The sequence below is a fragment of the Spea bombifrons genome, chromosome 4, assembly GCF_027358695.1.
Source record: "Spea bombifrons isolate aSpeBom1 chromosome 4, aSpeBom1.2.pri, whole genome shotgun sequence".
Lineage (NCBI taxonomy): Eukaryota > Metazoa > Chordata > Amphibia > Anura > Pelobatidae > Spea > Spea bombifrons.
Window position 1 is genome coordinate 102,320,571 of NC_071090.1, and position 18,262 is coordinate 102,338,832.

Consider the following 18,262-nt stretch of genomic DNA (forward strand, 5'->3'; position numbering starts at 1 on the left):
ACTGAGCCTCCTGGTTCTCAGCAAACACTGGAAAGTATGTTTAAGATATCATTGTGTTCAGGTTTGCCGGCTTACCTAATGCATTTGGTAAATATGTCTTTGCATGGGTTTTTTCCAAAGCTTTCTTTGCATTCTTCCATGTGTGCATCTGTGATCTCGGGAACGTAGTCTGCAGACTGCGGGGGGGGGGGGGGGAATAAGGGACGTGAATAAGAAAAATCTATTTCTTAACAATGAAAACATTTATAGAACATTCCAAACTGTAAAAGTCAACATTTTAGTAAAACGGTTTAAATAACTCCGCTGCATCCCTTGTGACCCCTACAGTTACGCCAGGCAGCTGGAACGCCTTTGGTGCGCTCACCATGCCACCCCAAGGCCAACTTGTCCACCTCTTCTACTCTTTATTATCCACCCTTTCCACATCGGTACAAGTTAGCTCTGTTTCTATATCGTCGTCACGCCATCTAATCCTGACCTTCTGTTCCTGCTTCAGTGACCAATATTTCCACTGTGCCGAGGGGAGGATTTCATCGCTTGAAGCTTTTTGCAAGCCCCAGGGGGGGTCACATTCTAATAACGTGGCTATTTTAAGGGGATTACGCGATTGAGATGAGCTGGAAGGGGTGGGCTGCACGGCACATCTGGCACTCAACCTTATCGCGTAGGGTTATGTTTGACAAAACAACATGTATGGAGGCCAAAACCAGGGACCTGGGATGACACCCAAACGAGTTACGAGAAGTCTTCCTACTCTACAGCTTCAAAAGTAATAAAACTAAAATAAAAGATCAAATCAGTTTAGAAAAACATGGAGATGTCCAGCAGACTCTCTGGCCTTTAACCGGACACCTAGTCCCATCAAGTGATGCCTCCTTAGATGGCCTATCATGGACCAGAGCTCTACTCGGCACTCGTGGGAACCCACGCATCTCCCACTCCCACACCTGGTCCCTGCGAGCATCCGTACGGACATAAGCTAGGAGTTTCTGTATCTGGCAGGCAAGCCTGGTTCAGCTTGACTCATGGCTCGACGGGCTGCACTTGGGATTTGGCGTGCTCATCCCCCCCACCGGTATGGGGGAGAAAAACAAAAAAAGCAGAAGTCAAACCATTTCGGCGCCGCTGCCTGGAAACCGGCCCTGTGTTTACTGAAATGTATGCATTTTCGAACCAGTTTTCCTTGCAACCCGGAGGAACACAACGGCGTGTAAAAATCATGCAGATGCTAGGAAACGGAGGTTACGATGGTTACATAGCATATAGCAGCCGTGGGAAAGTAGTCATTTTTGGTTTTCATTTGCAGGAAACCCGCTGTATAAACCTTAAACCGTTTTTTTTTTTTTTTGGTTTCATGCCCTTACAAGCAATTACATCCTGAAACAAAAAATTAAATGCTTAAGTTATTAGTGGGTTTTAAAAATAAAATTATATCCTTTCTGAACAGCAGCCGATTATTGACTGAATGGTTTTGATTGCTGAAAGAAAAAAAAAAAAGTTTTTTTTTTTTTTTTAATTTCCTGTTTCCGTAGTTCTTCTCTGTAAATGAGAACAGGTCCGCGATAAAAAAAAAAACAACACTTTCTGGGCTGCTAGTCAAGCGTTTAAAGAGGCAAGATCACAAAAAGTGAACAGGACAAAGAAAACGAAAGCAAAACGCTTGATTTCTCACCACCGACATGAAGAACCTTCTGATAATCTCCTCTCCGACTTCCTTCCTCTTCTCATCTGGAGCAACTTCATATTCTATCTAACAAGACACAAGACCACAAGTTACACGTCGCCTCCAAGCGTCATATATAAAACTTCCCACTGTGCATTCCTCCCCGAGAAATGGAAATCCTCCTAAAAACAATGATTTTGATTTAAGCAATCAATGTTTTCACATAGGTCAGTATCTGGAATCAGGGGCTGCCATCACAAGGCCTGACTATACAGCTACCAGGGTCCAAGCCAAGACCTCCCCGTGTCCAATGGCACCTAAGATAAGGGAGAACGCTACACAGACACCAGGTCCCGAGGAACGTGTGTGACCCAAACGCACACTGACACTTTTTAGGACACGCATCTGGCGGTGCCTCGGGCAGGAGCGCTGGAGCTAAAGGAGGGTCAATGATGAGCAAACAGGAACAACAGGGTAAAAAGGTAAAATAAAAAAGGGGAATGGGCAAAAAAAAAAACATTGGGAGAGGGCTAACTGTGGGGGGGGTGTCTCTGAGAGACAAGAAAAATGTGAGACACTCAATTAAAATGTAAGGCAAAAGGTGGGCTTCCATGACCATAAGAAAATACTGCAGCCCTGTCTGGTGGCAGGACACGAGATGGCACAAAATATGGAGTTTTAAGTTTTGGACAAAAAAATGTATGCCTAAATACTAACTTACAATATGTTAAGAAACACACACAATTTTATATATATATATATATATATATCTACAGTGAAAAAGTTCTTTATTTCTTAAAGAACATAATAAAAAAAAAATTTAAAGATGTAAACCATTTACCACTGCGTCGAGGAAAAGAATACATTTAAAAAGATGTTCCCTTGTTTCACAGAATTGGCGGAAAAGAAGGCGTCCAATTGGCTGCTTCTCGCACAAGCTCGTATAGTCTCTTTCTGGAAAAGAAAAATGGTTTTCTTTTAACGTTCTGTTCTATACAGAAATAACATTTTTCTTAAAAAAAATACCCTTTTTCCGTATATTTTATGAACAGAGAAAATCTTGGAAAAGAAAAAAAAGCGCATATATAAATATAATTTGTCTTTAAGCAAACAAAACGACATCATCACAAAAAAATATGCAACATGAAAAAAAAAGTTCCCTAACCAGAGGGTAGAATACCTCTCAAAACTTAGATGTTGGGAAATTGTCAACTTCTTAAAAAAAAAAAAAAATATTATAATATATATACAATATATTATTATTATAACAAAAATGATACCTTAAGTATACATATATATACATACATTATATATCTATATATACATACACACACATATATACATACACACACCACTTTCAAAAAAGTTGTTGGTTCTGTTAGGTTTGCTTCAGATACAGAGTATAAGTTCACATGCCCATAATGGATCCTTCTCTAATGTAGGGTTCCGGGTCGATGTGAAAAGGGGCAGCCTTATGTTGGCTACGAAGGGTTTCCCCGTAGAAACTCTCTGCCGGAGGTGGGTTGGTTGGGATTATGAGGAACGTTCGGTTGGATTCGGTCCCCACTTGGCATTGGAACTTCAGAAATAGCCAAAGAATGTTGCAGGGTCCTTCATGTGAGCAAAGCTAAGCAACCATGATCACCATACATTTTTGTAGTCAACCTCAAAGGAATAATCCAGAATCAGATTCAAACCAACATGTACGAACTGTTCTCAAAAAATCACCAAATAAGGAAAATTTCCCAAACATACGTTTTTTTTTTAAGAGGTTGATTTAAGTATTTAAGTTGGAAGAACATGCAGCCTTAAAATTAATTTCTTAAGAGCCTTTTCATGTTTTGGTACACAAATTTAACACAGAAAAGTAGAGGGGGGGAAAGAATGCGTTCTATCAATAGTATTTGGGCTGGATGCCAATGGCTCCAGAAACACAAAAGATAAAGTAGAAGTGACCATTTAGTAAACTGGTTCCCAGCCATGGGCTTTATTAACAAATAGTATTGGAATGGGCCGGTAACACAAGCTACATAACCGGTATAAGTCCGTCGGTGGCCGGGCACCTCTTGTTTGAGGTTAGATCTAGATTCTACCATTTACTGGGAATACGTCCCAGCTCTTAAACCCGCTGATATCCCTAGATCTCTGTAAATTAGTGTTATGGTAATAGGCGTTTGGTGAAGATAATCCGAGGAATTAAAGGCTACCGAGAGATCAGGGCTCCTTCGTCACAGCGCCTGGTAATTGTTCGAGGCTTAAGGAAGACCTAGCAAGATAGAAACGGTGGTGCCCTACTAGTCATAAATATGGACTGGATTTTGGTTGTTAATGGGTTAAAAAAATTCTGGGGAAAAAATGAAAAGTTGCCCCCCCCCAAAAAAAAAACAGGAATAGGAAACCGTGTGGAGCCCTCGTACTCATCTATATGGTACAAGCCAAGAACAGACAGGGTACGAAAGCCAGTCACGGCACTTTAAGGTTATCAGTTGATAAAACACGTGCGTGTTATTTCAACACGTGTGAATTACAACACGTGCCGCGTCAATACAACCTTTTAATGTCCCATATGAGTTACTCCAGCGAATGAACTCACATGCACACAGGTGCCAAGCACCAAGAAAAAGGCTAGGGCAGGAGCGGCACTCTTCTGTCAATCATCTATCCGCATAAGGTGGGATATGAAACAAAGAAAAGAAAACTCAACGCTTTTCACGCCACCAATGATGATAGATGGTGGTCCCACTAGATACCCATACATGGAGGATGGGGCAATTACCTTCCAGACCCCCCTGGCCGGCTCGGTCTACATTCTGCTCCCACTGCCAACACCCCTCCTCTCAAAGCTCCAATATATAGAGAGACGAGGGATCACCCGGTCCACATATGCTGAACTTCCCAGGTATGCCGATAACCGTTCTTCCAAAACAGCGTTTAGAACTTTGATAATGTGAGTTCATTCAAGTCTCAATTTTGAAAAGGAAGGAGAATGGTCCCCAACCAAGCAAAGTCGCCTGTTGAAACAACCAATCAACTACAATCAACAACTTAACAACAGGGAGAGTGAGAGCTTAATGGATAGGAATAATCACGCAGAACAAAAAGTTAAGGTGTCTGCACCCATGGTATATACATAAGGTGGGTTTATTTAGTGGTAGTCCTGCCAAGGAGATCAACAAGATCCAACGGGAAAAGGTGTCGTGCCGCCATTGTTCCTGGGCTCAGGAGTACATTATGGGTACAGGGAGAGGCACGCAACATGGATCAGGTCACTCTATGGAGCATGATGGCTGTCTTAACAGTCAGGGGGGCTGTGTACAAAAACTTGCCAGATTGTATTACCATAGCAACCAGTGGAATGTCTCAGTTGTTTAGAACATTTCTTAGTTGCTATAGTAAGACTACTTTTTATACTTTGCATCGCAAGCACTTTTTTTTTTTACCCGACTATTTTGAAGCCAACTCTAAAAACCCTCAACGCACAGAAAAAAACCCTGATATATCTTTGAGCAGCTCATATAGGGTTAAGTAAAAATACATCAAAGTACGCCGCGACTCACCCAGCTGTCTTCGCAAGTCTTCACATTGGCTGATATGTGGAAATTTTAAGATTTCCTTCCATTTTTTACTACGTCCCTTCCGTTTGCCACCTCCGCCTGAAGAGGAAAGAAAGAATGAATTGTAGTCATTTAGAGAACATTTACAACTTATCCCGAACAATTCAATACGATATTAATAAATAATACCTCAGCTTCAGTTTTAAAAAAAGGCTTAATTATTTACGGCGCCAAAGCAGTTTCCGCAGCGCTTCTTACAGTCCATACATTCAAAGGGTCCGACAGAACAATAATCAGTGTAATCTGAGTGTAAGTATGAATGTATGTATGCTACCGGGCGTGTAAGTATCTCAGTGTGTGTGTAAGTATGTCTGTTTGTGTGAATATGTTCCTGAGCGTATGCGTGTTTAAGTAAGCATGTTACAGTATGTTAGAGTGTGTGTTAGTATCGTTGGAGGAAAAAAAAATACTACATTTTTGGGTGGCCCCAAAATCTGTCAGCCCCTGACATGGACGGACGTGGTGTTGTATTGGTGGCAGATAAGTTCTAGCAGCAAAGATTGTATGCTTTTCTGAATAAGTGGGTTTGGAGGTTTTTCCTGAATGTTGGGAGGAAGGGTGAAAGAGTCCTAGAGGTACGGGGCAGCACGAGCGACGTCTTGTATGCAGGAAAATGAAGAGGCGATGAGAGAAGGAAAGCATTGCTCACCGGAGGAACGTAAAGATCGAGTAGGGGAGTATTTTGTTATGAGGGCAGAAATGTAGGGAGGAACAGTCTTATGGAGGGCCTTATATGTTAGTGGAAGGATCATAAAGGTAATTCTTGAGGTAATAGGGAGGCAGCGGAAGGCTCCAGAGCAGGGAAGCAGAAGAAGAGAGCGACCGGTCAGCATAACGCGACTTCTTGTTGAAGAAATTTACACTGATTTTTAAGGGAAGCGCTTTCCTGCGACTGCTTGGCTGCTTTAAGGGACCTTGTAGTAAATATGCTGCAATATTAAAAAGGAAGATGGCGTTCTCTAAAAAAGTCAAATGACAACTTTTTTGTACAAATTAGTACGGCATTAAAAATAACTGGCACGCCGTTCAGAAAATTCAAATACTTTTTAATAGAATAATTGTAATCCCATGACTCTCCGGTGTATATAACTATCATCAACACACACCGGTGACGGGCCTACTTTTCATGTCAGACATGGGTGCCATCTCTTGGCGACGGGTGTGAGGTGCCAAGCTGACAAAACATGCCAAACCCAGAGAAAACCTGATTTATTTATTAAATAGCATTTATTAATTAATCTTGATAACACACCCAGATACTTAACTCCATGTTCCACAGACCGCAACTTTATTTACAATACGCAGACAATGCTGATGTATCGGCTCAAGCAACTTGGTCAGCAACGCCTTGTGGTAATCTGCTTCGAAACAGTTACCTGCTGGCAGGTATCAAAAAGATTGTATATCTTCTTGACACCTTCAGTGGGAAAGCTGGCTCGGGGAGGCCTGTACTGTTTAACCGGCTATCAAAGATAAACATTACATGAAGAAATCTAATTCAACAATGGCTAAAAAGCCCGATTGTGTTATCGTTTCCTTTTGGAAGGTAGTCAGACCTGGTGACATAAGGCTGGGGTTTTGCCAAAACCACCAGAATAAGGTACACAGAAAGCAACAGCGGACGGGCGCAAAGCACTGGAGCGGTCGCTACACTCTTCCAACCAAATACCAGCAGTAACAGAATATAAAGAGCAGTGTCTGGGTGTATAAAGAGACGGATAGGGCAGTGAGGGGGGCAGCAGGGTGTCTGGGTGTATAAAGAGACGGATAGGGCGGTGAGGGGGCAGCAGGGTGTCTGGGTGTATAAAGAGATGGATAGGGCGGTGAGGGGGCAGCAGGGTGTCTGGGTGTATAAAGAGACGGATAGGGCAGTGATGGGGCAGCAGGGTGTCTGGGTGTATAGAGAGAGATGGATAAGGCAGAGATGGGGCAGCAGGGTGTCTGGGTGTATAAAGAGACTGATAGGGCAGTGATGGGGCAGCAGGGTGTATAAAGAGATGGATAGGGCGGAGAGGAGGCAGCAGGGTGTCTGGGTGTATAAAGAGATGGATAGGGCAGGGATGGCGCAGCAGGGTGTCTGGGTGTATAAAGAGATGGATAGGGCGGTGAGGGGGCAGCAGGGTGTCTGGGTGTATAAAGAGATGGATAGGGCGGTGAGGGGGCAGCAGGGTGTCTGGGTGTATAAAGAGATTGATAGGGCGGTGAGGGGGCAGCAGGGTGTCTGGGTGTATAAAGAGATGGATAGGGCAGTGAGGGGGCAGCAGGGTGTCTGGGTGTATAAAGAGATGGATAGGGCAGTGAGGGGGCAGCAGGGTGTCTGGGTGTATAAAGAGATGGATAGGGCAGTAAGGGGGCAGAAGGGTGTCTGGGTGTATAAAGAGACGGATAGGGCGGTGAGGGGGCAGCAGGGTGTCTGGGTGTATAGAGAGAGATGGATAGGGCAGTGATGGGGCAGCAGGGTGTATAAAGAGATGGATAGGGCGGTGAGGGGGCAGCAGGGTGTCTGGGTGTATAAAGAGATGGATAGGGCGGTGAGGGGGCAGCAGGGTGTATAAAGAGATTGATAGGGCGGTGAGGGGGCAGCAGGGTGTCTGGGTGTATAAAGAGATGGATAGGGCAGTGAGGGGGCAGCAGGGTGTCTGGGTGTATAAAGAGATGGATAGGGCGGTGAGGAGGCAGCAGGGTGTCTGGGTGTATAAAGAGACTGATAGGGCAGTGAGGGGGGCAGCAGGGTGTCTGGGTGTATAAAGAAATGGATAGGGCAGTGAGGGGGCAGAAGGGTGTCTGGGTGTATAAAGAGACGGATAGGGCAGTGATGGGGCAGCAGGGTGTCTGGGTGTATAAAGAAATGGATAAGGCAGTGAGGGGGCAGAAGGGTGTCTGGGTGTATAAAGAGACGGATAGGGCAGTGAGGGGGCAGCAGGGTGTCTGGGTGTATAGAGAGAGATGGATAAGGCAGAGATGGGGCAGCAGGGTGTCTGGGTGTAAAAAGAGACGGATAGGGCAGTGATGGGGCAGCAGGGTGTATAAAGAGATGGATAGGGCGGTGAGGGGGCAGCAGGGTGTCTGGGTGTATAAAGAGATGGATATGGCAGTGATGGCGCAGCAGGGTGTCTGGGTGTATAAAGAGATGGATAGGGCGGTGAGGGGGCAGCAGGGTGTCTGGGTGTATAAAGAGACGGATAGGGCAGTGAGGGGGCAGCAGGGTGTCTGGGTGTATAAAGAGATGGATAGGGCAGTGATGGGCAGCAGGGTGTCTGGGTGTATAAAGAGATGGATAGGGCAGTGATGGGCAGCAGGGTGTCTGGGTGTATAAAGAGATGAATAGGGCAGTGAGGGGGGCAGCAGGGTGTCTGGGTGTATAAAGAGATGGATAGGGCGGTGAGGGGGCAGCAGGGTGTCTGGGTGTATAAAGAGATTGATAGGGCGGTGAGGGGGCAGCAGGGTGTCTGGGTGTATAAAGAGACGGATAGGGCAGTGATGGGGCAGCAGGGTGTCTGGGTGTATAGAGAGAGATGGATAAGGCAGAGATGGGGCAGCAGGGTGTCTGGGTGTATAAAGAGACTGATAGGGCAGTGATGGGGCAGCAGGGTGTATAAAGAGATGGATAGGGCGGTGAGGAGGCAGCAGGGTGTCTGGGTGTATAAAGAGATGGATAGGGCAGTGATGGCGCAGCAGGGTGTCTGGGTGTATAAAGAGATGGATAGGGCGGTGAGGGGGCAGCAGGGTGTCTGGGTGTATAAAGAGATTGATAGGGCGGTGAGGGGGCAGCAGGGTGTCTGGGTGTATAAAGAGATGGATAGGGCAGTGAGGGGGCAGCAGGGTGTCTGGGTGTATAAAGAGATGGATAGGGCAGTGAGGGGGCAGCAGGGTGTCTGGGTGTATAAAGAGATGGATAGGGCAGTAAGGGGGCAGAAGGGTGTCTGGGTGTATAAAGAGACGGATAGGGCGGTGAGGGGGCAGCAGGGTGTCTGGGTGTATAGAGAGAGATGGATAGGGCAGTGATGGGGCAGCAGGGTGTATAAAGAGATGGATAGGGCGGTGAGGGGGCAGCAGGGTGTCTGGGTGTATAAAGAGATGGATAGGGCGGTGAGGGGGCAGCAGGGTGTCTGGGTGTATAAAGAGATTGATAGGGCGGTGAGGGGGCAGCAGGGTGTCTGGGTGTATAAAGAGATGGATAGGGCGGTGAGGGGGCAGCAGGGTGTCTGGGTGTATAAAGAGATGGATAGGGCGGTGAGGAGGCAGCAGGGTGTCTGGGTGTATAAAGAGATGGATAGGGCGGTGAGGAGGCAGCAGGGTGTCTGGGTGTATAAAGAAATGGATAGGGCAGTGAGGGGGCAGAAGGGTGTCTGGGTGTATAAAGAGACGGATAGGGCAGTGAGGGGGCAGCAGGGTGTCTGGGTGTATAGAGAGAGATGGATAAGGCAGAGATGGGGCAGCAGGGTGTCTGGGTGTATAAAGAGACGGATAGGGCAGTGATGGGGCAGCAGGGTGTATAAAGAGATGGATAGGGCGGTGAGGGGGCAGCAGGGTGTCTGGGTGTATAAAGAGATGGATATGGCAGTGATGGCGCAGCAGGGTGTCTGGGTGTATAAAGAGATGGATAGGGCGGTGAGGGGGCAGCAGGGTGTCTGGGTGTATAAAGAGACGGATAGGGCAGTGAGGGGGCAGCAGGGTGTCTGGGTGTATAAAGAGATGGATATGGCAGTGAGGGGGCAAGCAGGGTGTCTGGGTGTATAGAGAGATGGATAGGGCAGGGATGGGGCAGCAGGGTGTCTGGGTATATAAAGAGATGGATAGGGCAGGGATGGGGCAGCAGGGTGTCTGGGTGTATAAAGAGACGGATAGGGCAGTGAGGGGGGCAGCAGGGTGTCTGGGTGTATAAAGAGATGGATAGGGCAGTGAGGGGGGCAGCTGGGTGTCTGGGTGTATAGAGAGACGGATAGGGCAGTGATGGGGCATAGAGAGCAGGGTAACAAGGCCACGAGGGGGCAGGAAGGTTTCTATGTAATGAGGATTATGTTCAGTGAAATATCTATTTGGAGACGCGGAATAAGAACCTGTGCGGTGTTTGAATATAGATACATAAAAAACAAATATCCTGGTTTGAAGAGACAACAAACCCGCGGCCGATAAAGCAAATGAATCAAAGTCTGTAAGTGACAGCTGTCCATGGAAGTAAATCGGGTGATGTAGGCGACTCGCGCCGTTTGTTCTCAGAGATATTTAGCTTAAAACTTTTACTGGTGGAAGTTGGAATCAGAATGTCTCCAAATGTCAGGGCCAGCATTATCTAACCAATTTCCTGCCATGGAGTTCTTTCCCTCCTCCTTCCTCACCCTTACAAAAGGGCTGCTCGAATCAATCAACAAGGAAACAATAATCTAATGGGGAGGAATAATCACGCCGAGCCTGAGAAAAGTGGGTTTATGATTCACAGACGTTGTTTGTTATCCTGAATCGGAAAACACAGCCGAGTAGATTTATTTGGCATATAGGACAGAGAAAGGTTTGAGAAAAGTGAACATTTAAGCACATAAAAAGGGGATTTAACTTGAAAAGGGGGAGAAATCTAAGAACAAGAGGCCGTAATCTAAAACCAGAGGGTTGGAGGCTTAGGTGTAACGAAGGAAAGTTTCACTTTTACGGAGGCGGTAGTAGATAAGTGGAACAGCCTTCCAGCAGAAGTGGGCTTATACAAAGAGGGAATCTAAAACATATATACGGGATAGGCATATGGCTTCTGAATCTAATACAAGATCGAGGTCAGATCTTTCACACCGGGGAAAAACGGGCCGACTAGATGGGCCGACTGGGTCCGATCCGCCATTAAATTCTAAGTGATAGGTCAGATTGAATCTCTTATAACTGTCCTGTTGCTAAAAGAGCGAACCCCGGCGTCCTATATTCTGAAGATTACGGCACTTGCTTAAGGTAGTGTTTGTTTGCTCACCTCCACACTTTATTTATACTTCTATTTTTAACCCACATTTGAATAGAAAATGACAAGTAAGGTCATCCATGCCAACATCAGCCGCATGTTTACCGCTCATGCGTTTCCTTTTTTAGCAGCTAATATTTAGTGGGATTAGAGAGCTATTATTTTATTATTATTATTTTTTTTTTTTTTAACACGAAACAGCAGATAAAGAAAAAAGATAATATCTATTAACAGCGGTAGCCAACACACCGCCGTAGCAAAGCCACAACTCCTATCACGCTCAGCACACACATCGCCGGCGGATTACGACAGGGGTATTGCGCTCCGGCAGCAGCTGGGAAGCGTTGAGAGAAGGTTCTAGGTTTATGAACCCACCAACTGATAGTATAGGCAAAAAAAATACTAGAATCAGAATTGCAGTTTGTGCAGGTTCTTACTATTTATTTAAAAAAGCACCAAAATAGCACGAAGCGTGGGGGAGGAAGAGCGCACGTACGTTAGGCAACAATTTAAACAAGTGCGAGCGTACAACTCGGAGAGAACAGCTCACACACAACGTCAATGCAAATGATACACGAAGATAAAGCTGCTGTTCCACTTCTACTGCTAATTCATTTTAGGCCGGATGGGATAGACTAAAAACTAACAGTATTAGAGGGACTCGCCGGTGTCCCCGGCAAAAAAACACATTAAAAGTACGCTGTGAGTGATATGCATTCGTTAGCTGGAAAATAATACTTCTCAGGAGAAGCTACAGCAGCTCCAGAGCTGCAGCTTCCTGCCTCCTCTGGCTGCTTCAGTCGTTGGCCCGCATTTGGCGGCAGGAAAGATGCTTACGCTGCATGGCCGCGGGGCAGGAGATTGCAGTCTCAGTAAGTGCGGGGAGCTGACCGCGGGGGCCAAACATCTCCTCCACGGCAGAAACCTCCAAAGCATCTGCAAGCAGGGGCATCGTGTATATTTAAAGAGGGACCACTCAGCTATTCTATAGCTATACTCACTGGTTGTCGGAGGCACTGGTTGTCGGAGTGTCCCTTTCAGGATACCGAACACACTTTCAATGTTATACGAGATCGCTTTAGGGTTCTGCTCGTACGTCCGATAAAGATACAGGGACAGAATCCAGTCCGGAATAATAATCCAAAATATCGCGCTTTTTGCTCCCATTATTCATATCAACTGAGAAAAAGTTTTTCTAGGCAGTACTTATTTTATACACACAGTACCTTCTCCGCAGATAGATTATTTATTTATTTATATAGATATATATCTTTTTTTATTTTATTGATTTATTCATTTTTAACTACTTTTAACCACTGGAGAGGCTGGAACACCAGCAGCATGGAATCACGTTTTGAAGCCGGCACTAATAACATCTGATAATTTTTGTATTTATTACCAGACACAAGCAAAACTGTATTGTTATCATATCACTAGATTATTTACATGCAAAACTGGCAATTATTGGTTGCGTAATAAAACTTCACATAAGCGAGCAGTAAAATTTGCACGGAGTGTATTCACTCGAGTCCGCAGGTTGACCGGCTACACTATGATGGGTCCACGCTAGAAAGCTTCTCCAGCAACAAGTGCTGAGCTGGCCCTGTGTAAAGTATAATGATACCGAAGAATTCTACCCGGTTTAACTATACATTATACAGGGCCAGCTTTTATAATGTATAATGAAGTCAAGGAGCTGAAACAACTCTCTTCCAAACTCTCCTGCCAGCTCTCAATTTAGTCAATAAACCCCACAGCCATTTAGAACTATCACAGGGTATAAGATTATATCTGGGGCAGAATTGTATTACGCCACAGGCTAAAGCCCAAGATAAAATATCGGCCCTATTTCTATGTGTTGGAATGAAACTACATTTCCCCCAAAAAGCTATGCAGGAAAAAAATACATACATACATACACACACACCCACACATACACAGCCACGCACACACACCCACGCTTTAACAACTTGCAGAGGTCTCAAATACTTTCGTAATCCTCACGGCCATTACCATCACGCTTGTCCGCCACTATAAGGGTTAAAAACTGGATGGGTGAGGATCGATGTACAAGTGTTACTTTTAACCTTTGCTCTGAAAAATATGTTGGGTTTTTATAAGCAGAATGATAATAAAAACAGCATTTTTCAAAAAAAAAAAAAAAAAATCTGACCGGATCAGAGTACGCGTGAAAAGAATACGGAACATACGTGTGGGACGTACGGAAAGACAAGGCGTTGCATGGCTGGTTGCCTTGAATTTACTTTTTCCTGCTCAAATTTGTACTGGCAAAACCCCACCGGGGTATTAAATAATGCTTTACCGCCATAACAAGTAGATTAACTCGCACAGAGCAGATTAGAAGTAGATTTCGAAAGGATAAACCGTGGGGTCAAATCAGATTTTATTTGGCAATGAGACGCAGCCAGATGGTACGAAAAGCCTCTTATTAACCCATCTAAGCTCAGCCAAAAAAATAAATAAAAAGCCCCGCAAAAATGTCAGTGAGCAGCCACTCCAGAATGACCACTAACCGTACAGAGAACTCTGACCTTAGGATCCATTAAAGCGGATTACAACGGACCTGCCACCACCCAAGATGCTCACGTTACACGGATCGCGCACGTTGATCCGAATTATGTGATAATCTCGCCATTAAAGGGTTACTGATGCTTACACTTAATTTAGCTTAAAAAAGGGGGGTTAAACAGGTACAAGAAAGCCAGCAGACGTCACTATTCTGCCACGCGCCGATGACGCAAGAAGAGCTGCATTTTGGAGAAAACTGGTAACGAGAAAGGCGGCAAAACACAAAGAGAAAATATAAAAGCGATCAAATGAATTAGAAACGAAAAGCCAGGTTCTGATTGGCTGGAAGCACCAAGAAGCCAATCAGAAAATAGCTAGATTTCAACTTAAAGTGATGTCAGTCCCACTTATGATGCAAAACAGAGCGATAAAACTAGAAATACCATTCTTTACTTTCAATGGTATAAGTACTAATGCGAAGGCAGATGAATGAATACGTTTCTAGAGCTTGTAAGAAATCATACTAACATCTCGTCTCCCCGTTTTCTCGCTGTAAAAACCTCAAATTTGGTTTGACCCCCCGGTCTTCCACCTAAGGAAGGGACCGCTGAGGTTCTGAAAGCTGATGTAACGTTACTATTGGCCAAAGTAAAAATTGATCAACTTGAACTAACATTGTTAATGAATGAACGAAACCTTCCTTGTTGATGTATCTGGGATAAAATATAATTGGTCCGGCTTCAATCACAAAGCCCAGAACTCCACATATACTGGAAATGCTGGGCTGACCGCAAGCTCCTAGACCTTTTGGACTTGTTCCATTTTCTCCGGTGACCAGAGAAATGGTCATGGCGTTCAGCTCATGAATGAAGTATATATGCCATGAGCTCTAAAGCAAGCAGGAACGTCTTCGTTCCTCGGAGACTAATAAATCCGCTGAGTTTTAGTTTAATCTATCAGCGTTTTGGGGTACCGCCTTGTCCTGCGTACAACGGATACAAATATAACTACAGGGAACCACCTACTTCATAACACGCCCAGCATAGCTTAAGGACAGGAGAAAGAATTAAGATGCACAAAAGCTCCTATTAAAAAAAATAAATCACCTTTTATTAGCTTAGAATAGGTTTTTTATGAGTTGTTTCTGTACACGGAATACAGAATACGGCATCTTACTCTGCATTTGTTATTAGGAGAAAATCTGAAATCATTTTAAGAATTCTGCATCAGAAGCATTAGATCGCATGGCGTTCCATGAGCACGGCGAGGCTGTGACTCTACCCCTGGATTTACAATGCCGTGAAAAAGTATTTGCCCCATTCCCAATTTCTTCTATTTCTGCATATTTGTCAACACTTAAATGTTCCAGATCATCCACCTAATTTTAATATTAGACAAAAAAACACTGAGTAAATGTATAGAAGAGAAGAAAAAAATCTATCCCACCCTACCTGGCCCTTAGTAACTGTTCACGATTCTGTAATAAGAAAGACTACGCAAAAATGGCGTCCGCGGGAGAGCTGGAAGTCAAAAACCATAGCTGACTAAAGAACACAAAGGCTCTTGTCACATTTGTCAAAAAGCCTCTTGTTGGCCCCCAAGACTTTTGGGATAACATTCTGTGGACTGGCGAGTCAAAAGTAGAAGCTTCTGGAAGACACGGGTTCCGTTACGTCCACAATAAGAACGTCATACCAACAGTTAAACACGGTGATGGTTGTGTGATGATCTGGGGCTGCTTTGCTGGTTCAGGACCAGGACGACTTTCCATAATCGATGGAACCATGAATTCTGCTCTACTAGAAAATCCTGAAGGAGAATTCCGGCCACCGGTTTGTGACCCAAAGCTCAAGCGCAGTTGGGTTCTGCAGCAGGACGATTATCTGAAGCACACCAGAAAGTCCACCTCTGAATGGCCCAAAAGAAACAAAATGATCGGCCGAGTCAAAGTCCTCACTTGAATCTGATTGAGATGCTGTGGGCCAACCTTAAAAAAAAAAGGTAGTTCATGCCCGAAACCCCCCAAATGTGGCTGAATTAAAACAATTCTGCCAAGAAGAGCGTTTGAGGGCAGTTGTTGCCGCCAAGGGTGGAACAACCAGTTATTAGGGTTAGGGGCGCAATTACTTTTTCACATGGGTAAAATAGTTTAACTCTTTACCGTCTATAAACAAGATGATCGTTTTAAAGCTGCATTTTGTATTTACTCGCGTTGCCTTTTATTAAAATTAGTTGTAGTGTTTGACCGGACACATCCGTGCCTCGGGGAGAGCTGCCCGTAGGAATTTTGCGTGCAGGAGATGTCTTTGGCCACATGCGCCATCAATCAGCTCCAGCACTGGCTCACCGAGTGCACGCTGGGGGTCTAAAGCGAGTACCCCACGGGCATGACTGGTAAGCGAGGGGTTCAAGCTGCCAAAGCAGTGGCGAGAACAGTTGGACCACGAAGAAAGAGGGCAGCTGCTGCGGCAGGGAGGCCTCTTTATTTTCTCTCTATCTTTTTGTTGGGAGAATGTATGTTGAAGAACTCACAAAGTGCTTTAATTCTTCTACAGTGGGGATGTCAGGGACTGTCCCTTTAATTCATTTTCTGTCTCTCTTAAGATCTCTCCTCCCATCTATAAAAAGGGTGCCTGAACGGACCAACCGCAATCAGCAGCTTAAAAACAGCAAAGAAATGAAAGAGGAACTTTTTAAATAAAAAAAATAAGCAATACATATTTAATGCTTTAAATATATATATTTATCTTTTATACTAGCTGCCATGAATACTCTCCTACTCATGATGGTCTGGCACTAATTCTTCCCACAGCAGAAATGACATCACATACAATACAGCATATGATGTCATCACATAAGCATGGAGGCTGCGCATTGCCATACCTATTGCCTTATTTACGTTATTACGAGGCTTCACGGGAAGTGGCATCTGAAGTCATGAGGAGGTCACCTCCCAGTTTGGTCTGTGATAGGACTGGAAACGGCAGGCCCTGGAACACTGTGAAGACCGGTTTGATTGGCCCTCAAAAATCAATTGGAGCGCCTTTTATGCATGAGCACAGGGCACAGGGTCTGAATGGACCCTCGTCTGCAGCCTTCCGTGAGCTAGTGCTGGAGCTTATCACATACATGGAGAAGCGTTCACATGAACATATCTCGTGTGTGTGTGTGTGTGTGTGTGTGTGTGTGTGTGTGTGTGTGTGTGTGTGTGTGTGTGTGTGTGTGTGTGTGTGTGTGTGTGTGTGTGTGTGTGTGTGTGTGTGTGTGTGTGTGTGTGTGTGTGTGTGTGTGTGTGTGTGTGTGTGTGTGTGTGTGTGTGTGTGTGTGTGTGTGTGTGTCCGCTTCAGGCAGAGATAATCAGACAATGCTTATGAACCCCGCACCGGCGACTGCTAAGTGCACGCGGCAAAGTATGTTACCATTTCATTGTAAAAATCATACTTTTCGTGTAAGTAAGGGATAGCTTTTATAATTTCTATTTTCACAAATCACAATGATAAAATTCTATATATATGGAAACAGGCAGCCACGTGGAGACGTCCATCCGGGTACAGAAGCTTCATCCGCATCATAGGGCATTCAAATGATGCTTTTAATGGTTTGCTTTCCCTGACTTTGATATACCCAGTGCTCAAAGGCGTATACGCCAGCCGCCGGAGAAGGTGGCAACATCTATTTTTACAGGACTAATGTATAGCTAAAGTGATCTAATTTATAATCACATCATTAGAAGTCATAGTTACACATCTGAGAAGACTCAAGGAAATCCTTCCCGCTAATCATACATTATGCAGGGCCAGCTCAGCACCATTTGCTGGAGAAGCTCGCTGGGCCCCCCATATCGCTCCGACGGGTGACCGGCCCCCATATCGCTCTGCAGGCCTTAATGGGTAGGTTGGGGGAGATCAAAGATCTCCTTTGTAACCAGACCATTTAATCCATGGAGGTCTGTGTTTACTGTGAACTCGTGTCCTAGCACCCTGCACAAGAAGAAGAGTGGAAGGGAAGGCGCTCCTTGGCATGGTTGGTCTGTAGAAGCACGGCCCTTGGTCAAGGCCTAGGACAGCGTGTAGTACTGAGCCACCAGGGAGGACCAACTGAATAATTACAGCCAATAGGACACAGCTTAACAACATGTAACAAAGTAAGCAGTGGAAGTCTATAGCCAGATTCTAGTGGAAGCTATGAAGAGTCAACCTTATGACTGTAGCAACCAAATAGAAGGCTCCTGCCGATTGGTCCATTTCACTTTTCGGACTTTATAGTTTTTCATACCTAAACTCTGAAAAAGTCTTCAACGAATATATTTTACCGCAAAAATTAATTAAAGGGACACTCAAACCGTCATACGCGCTTGACGGGTATGAAAGTCGAGTGGTCCCTTTAAGTATTCCTTCTGCAAAGCATGGGGGGATTCTGCACAATCTCCTGTATACATTTGCCCCATCCTCTGCCCCTTAGCTCTTTTGCACGCAGGAGATGTGTTCTTCAAACCGCCAATTGGTAACAAATAAT

The 18,262-nt window shown here is 44.9% G+C and overlaps 1 protein-coding gene across 1 annotated transcript in view; it reads right to left on the reverse strand.

Annotated features, from left to right (window-relative positions):
• LOC128491986 (G protein-coupled receptor kinase 5-like) overlaps positions 1–18,262 on the reverse strand; it is a 29,690-nt gene that overhangs the window by 9,012 nt on the left and 2,416 nt on the right. Inside the window, exons 2-5 of the mRNA XM_053464395.1 lie at positions 5,221–5,316; positions 2,505–2,617; positions 1,673–1,750; positions 76–176 (exon numbers count right to left, since the gene is read on the reverse strand). Coding sequence (XP_053320370.1) covers positions 76–176; positions 1,673–1,750; positions 2,505–2,617; positions 5,221–5,316 — 388 coding nt within the window. The remainder of the gene's footprint in view (positions 1–75; positions 177–1,672; positions 1,751–2,504; positions 2,618–5,220; positions 5,317–18,262) is intronic.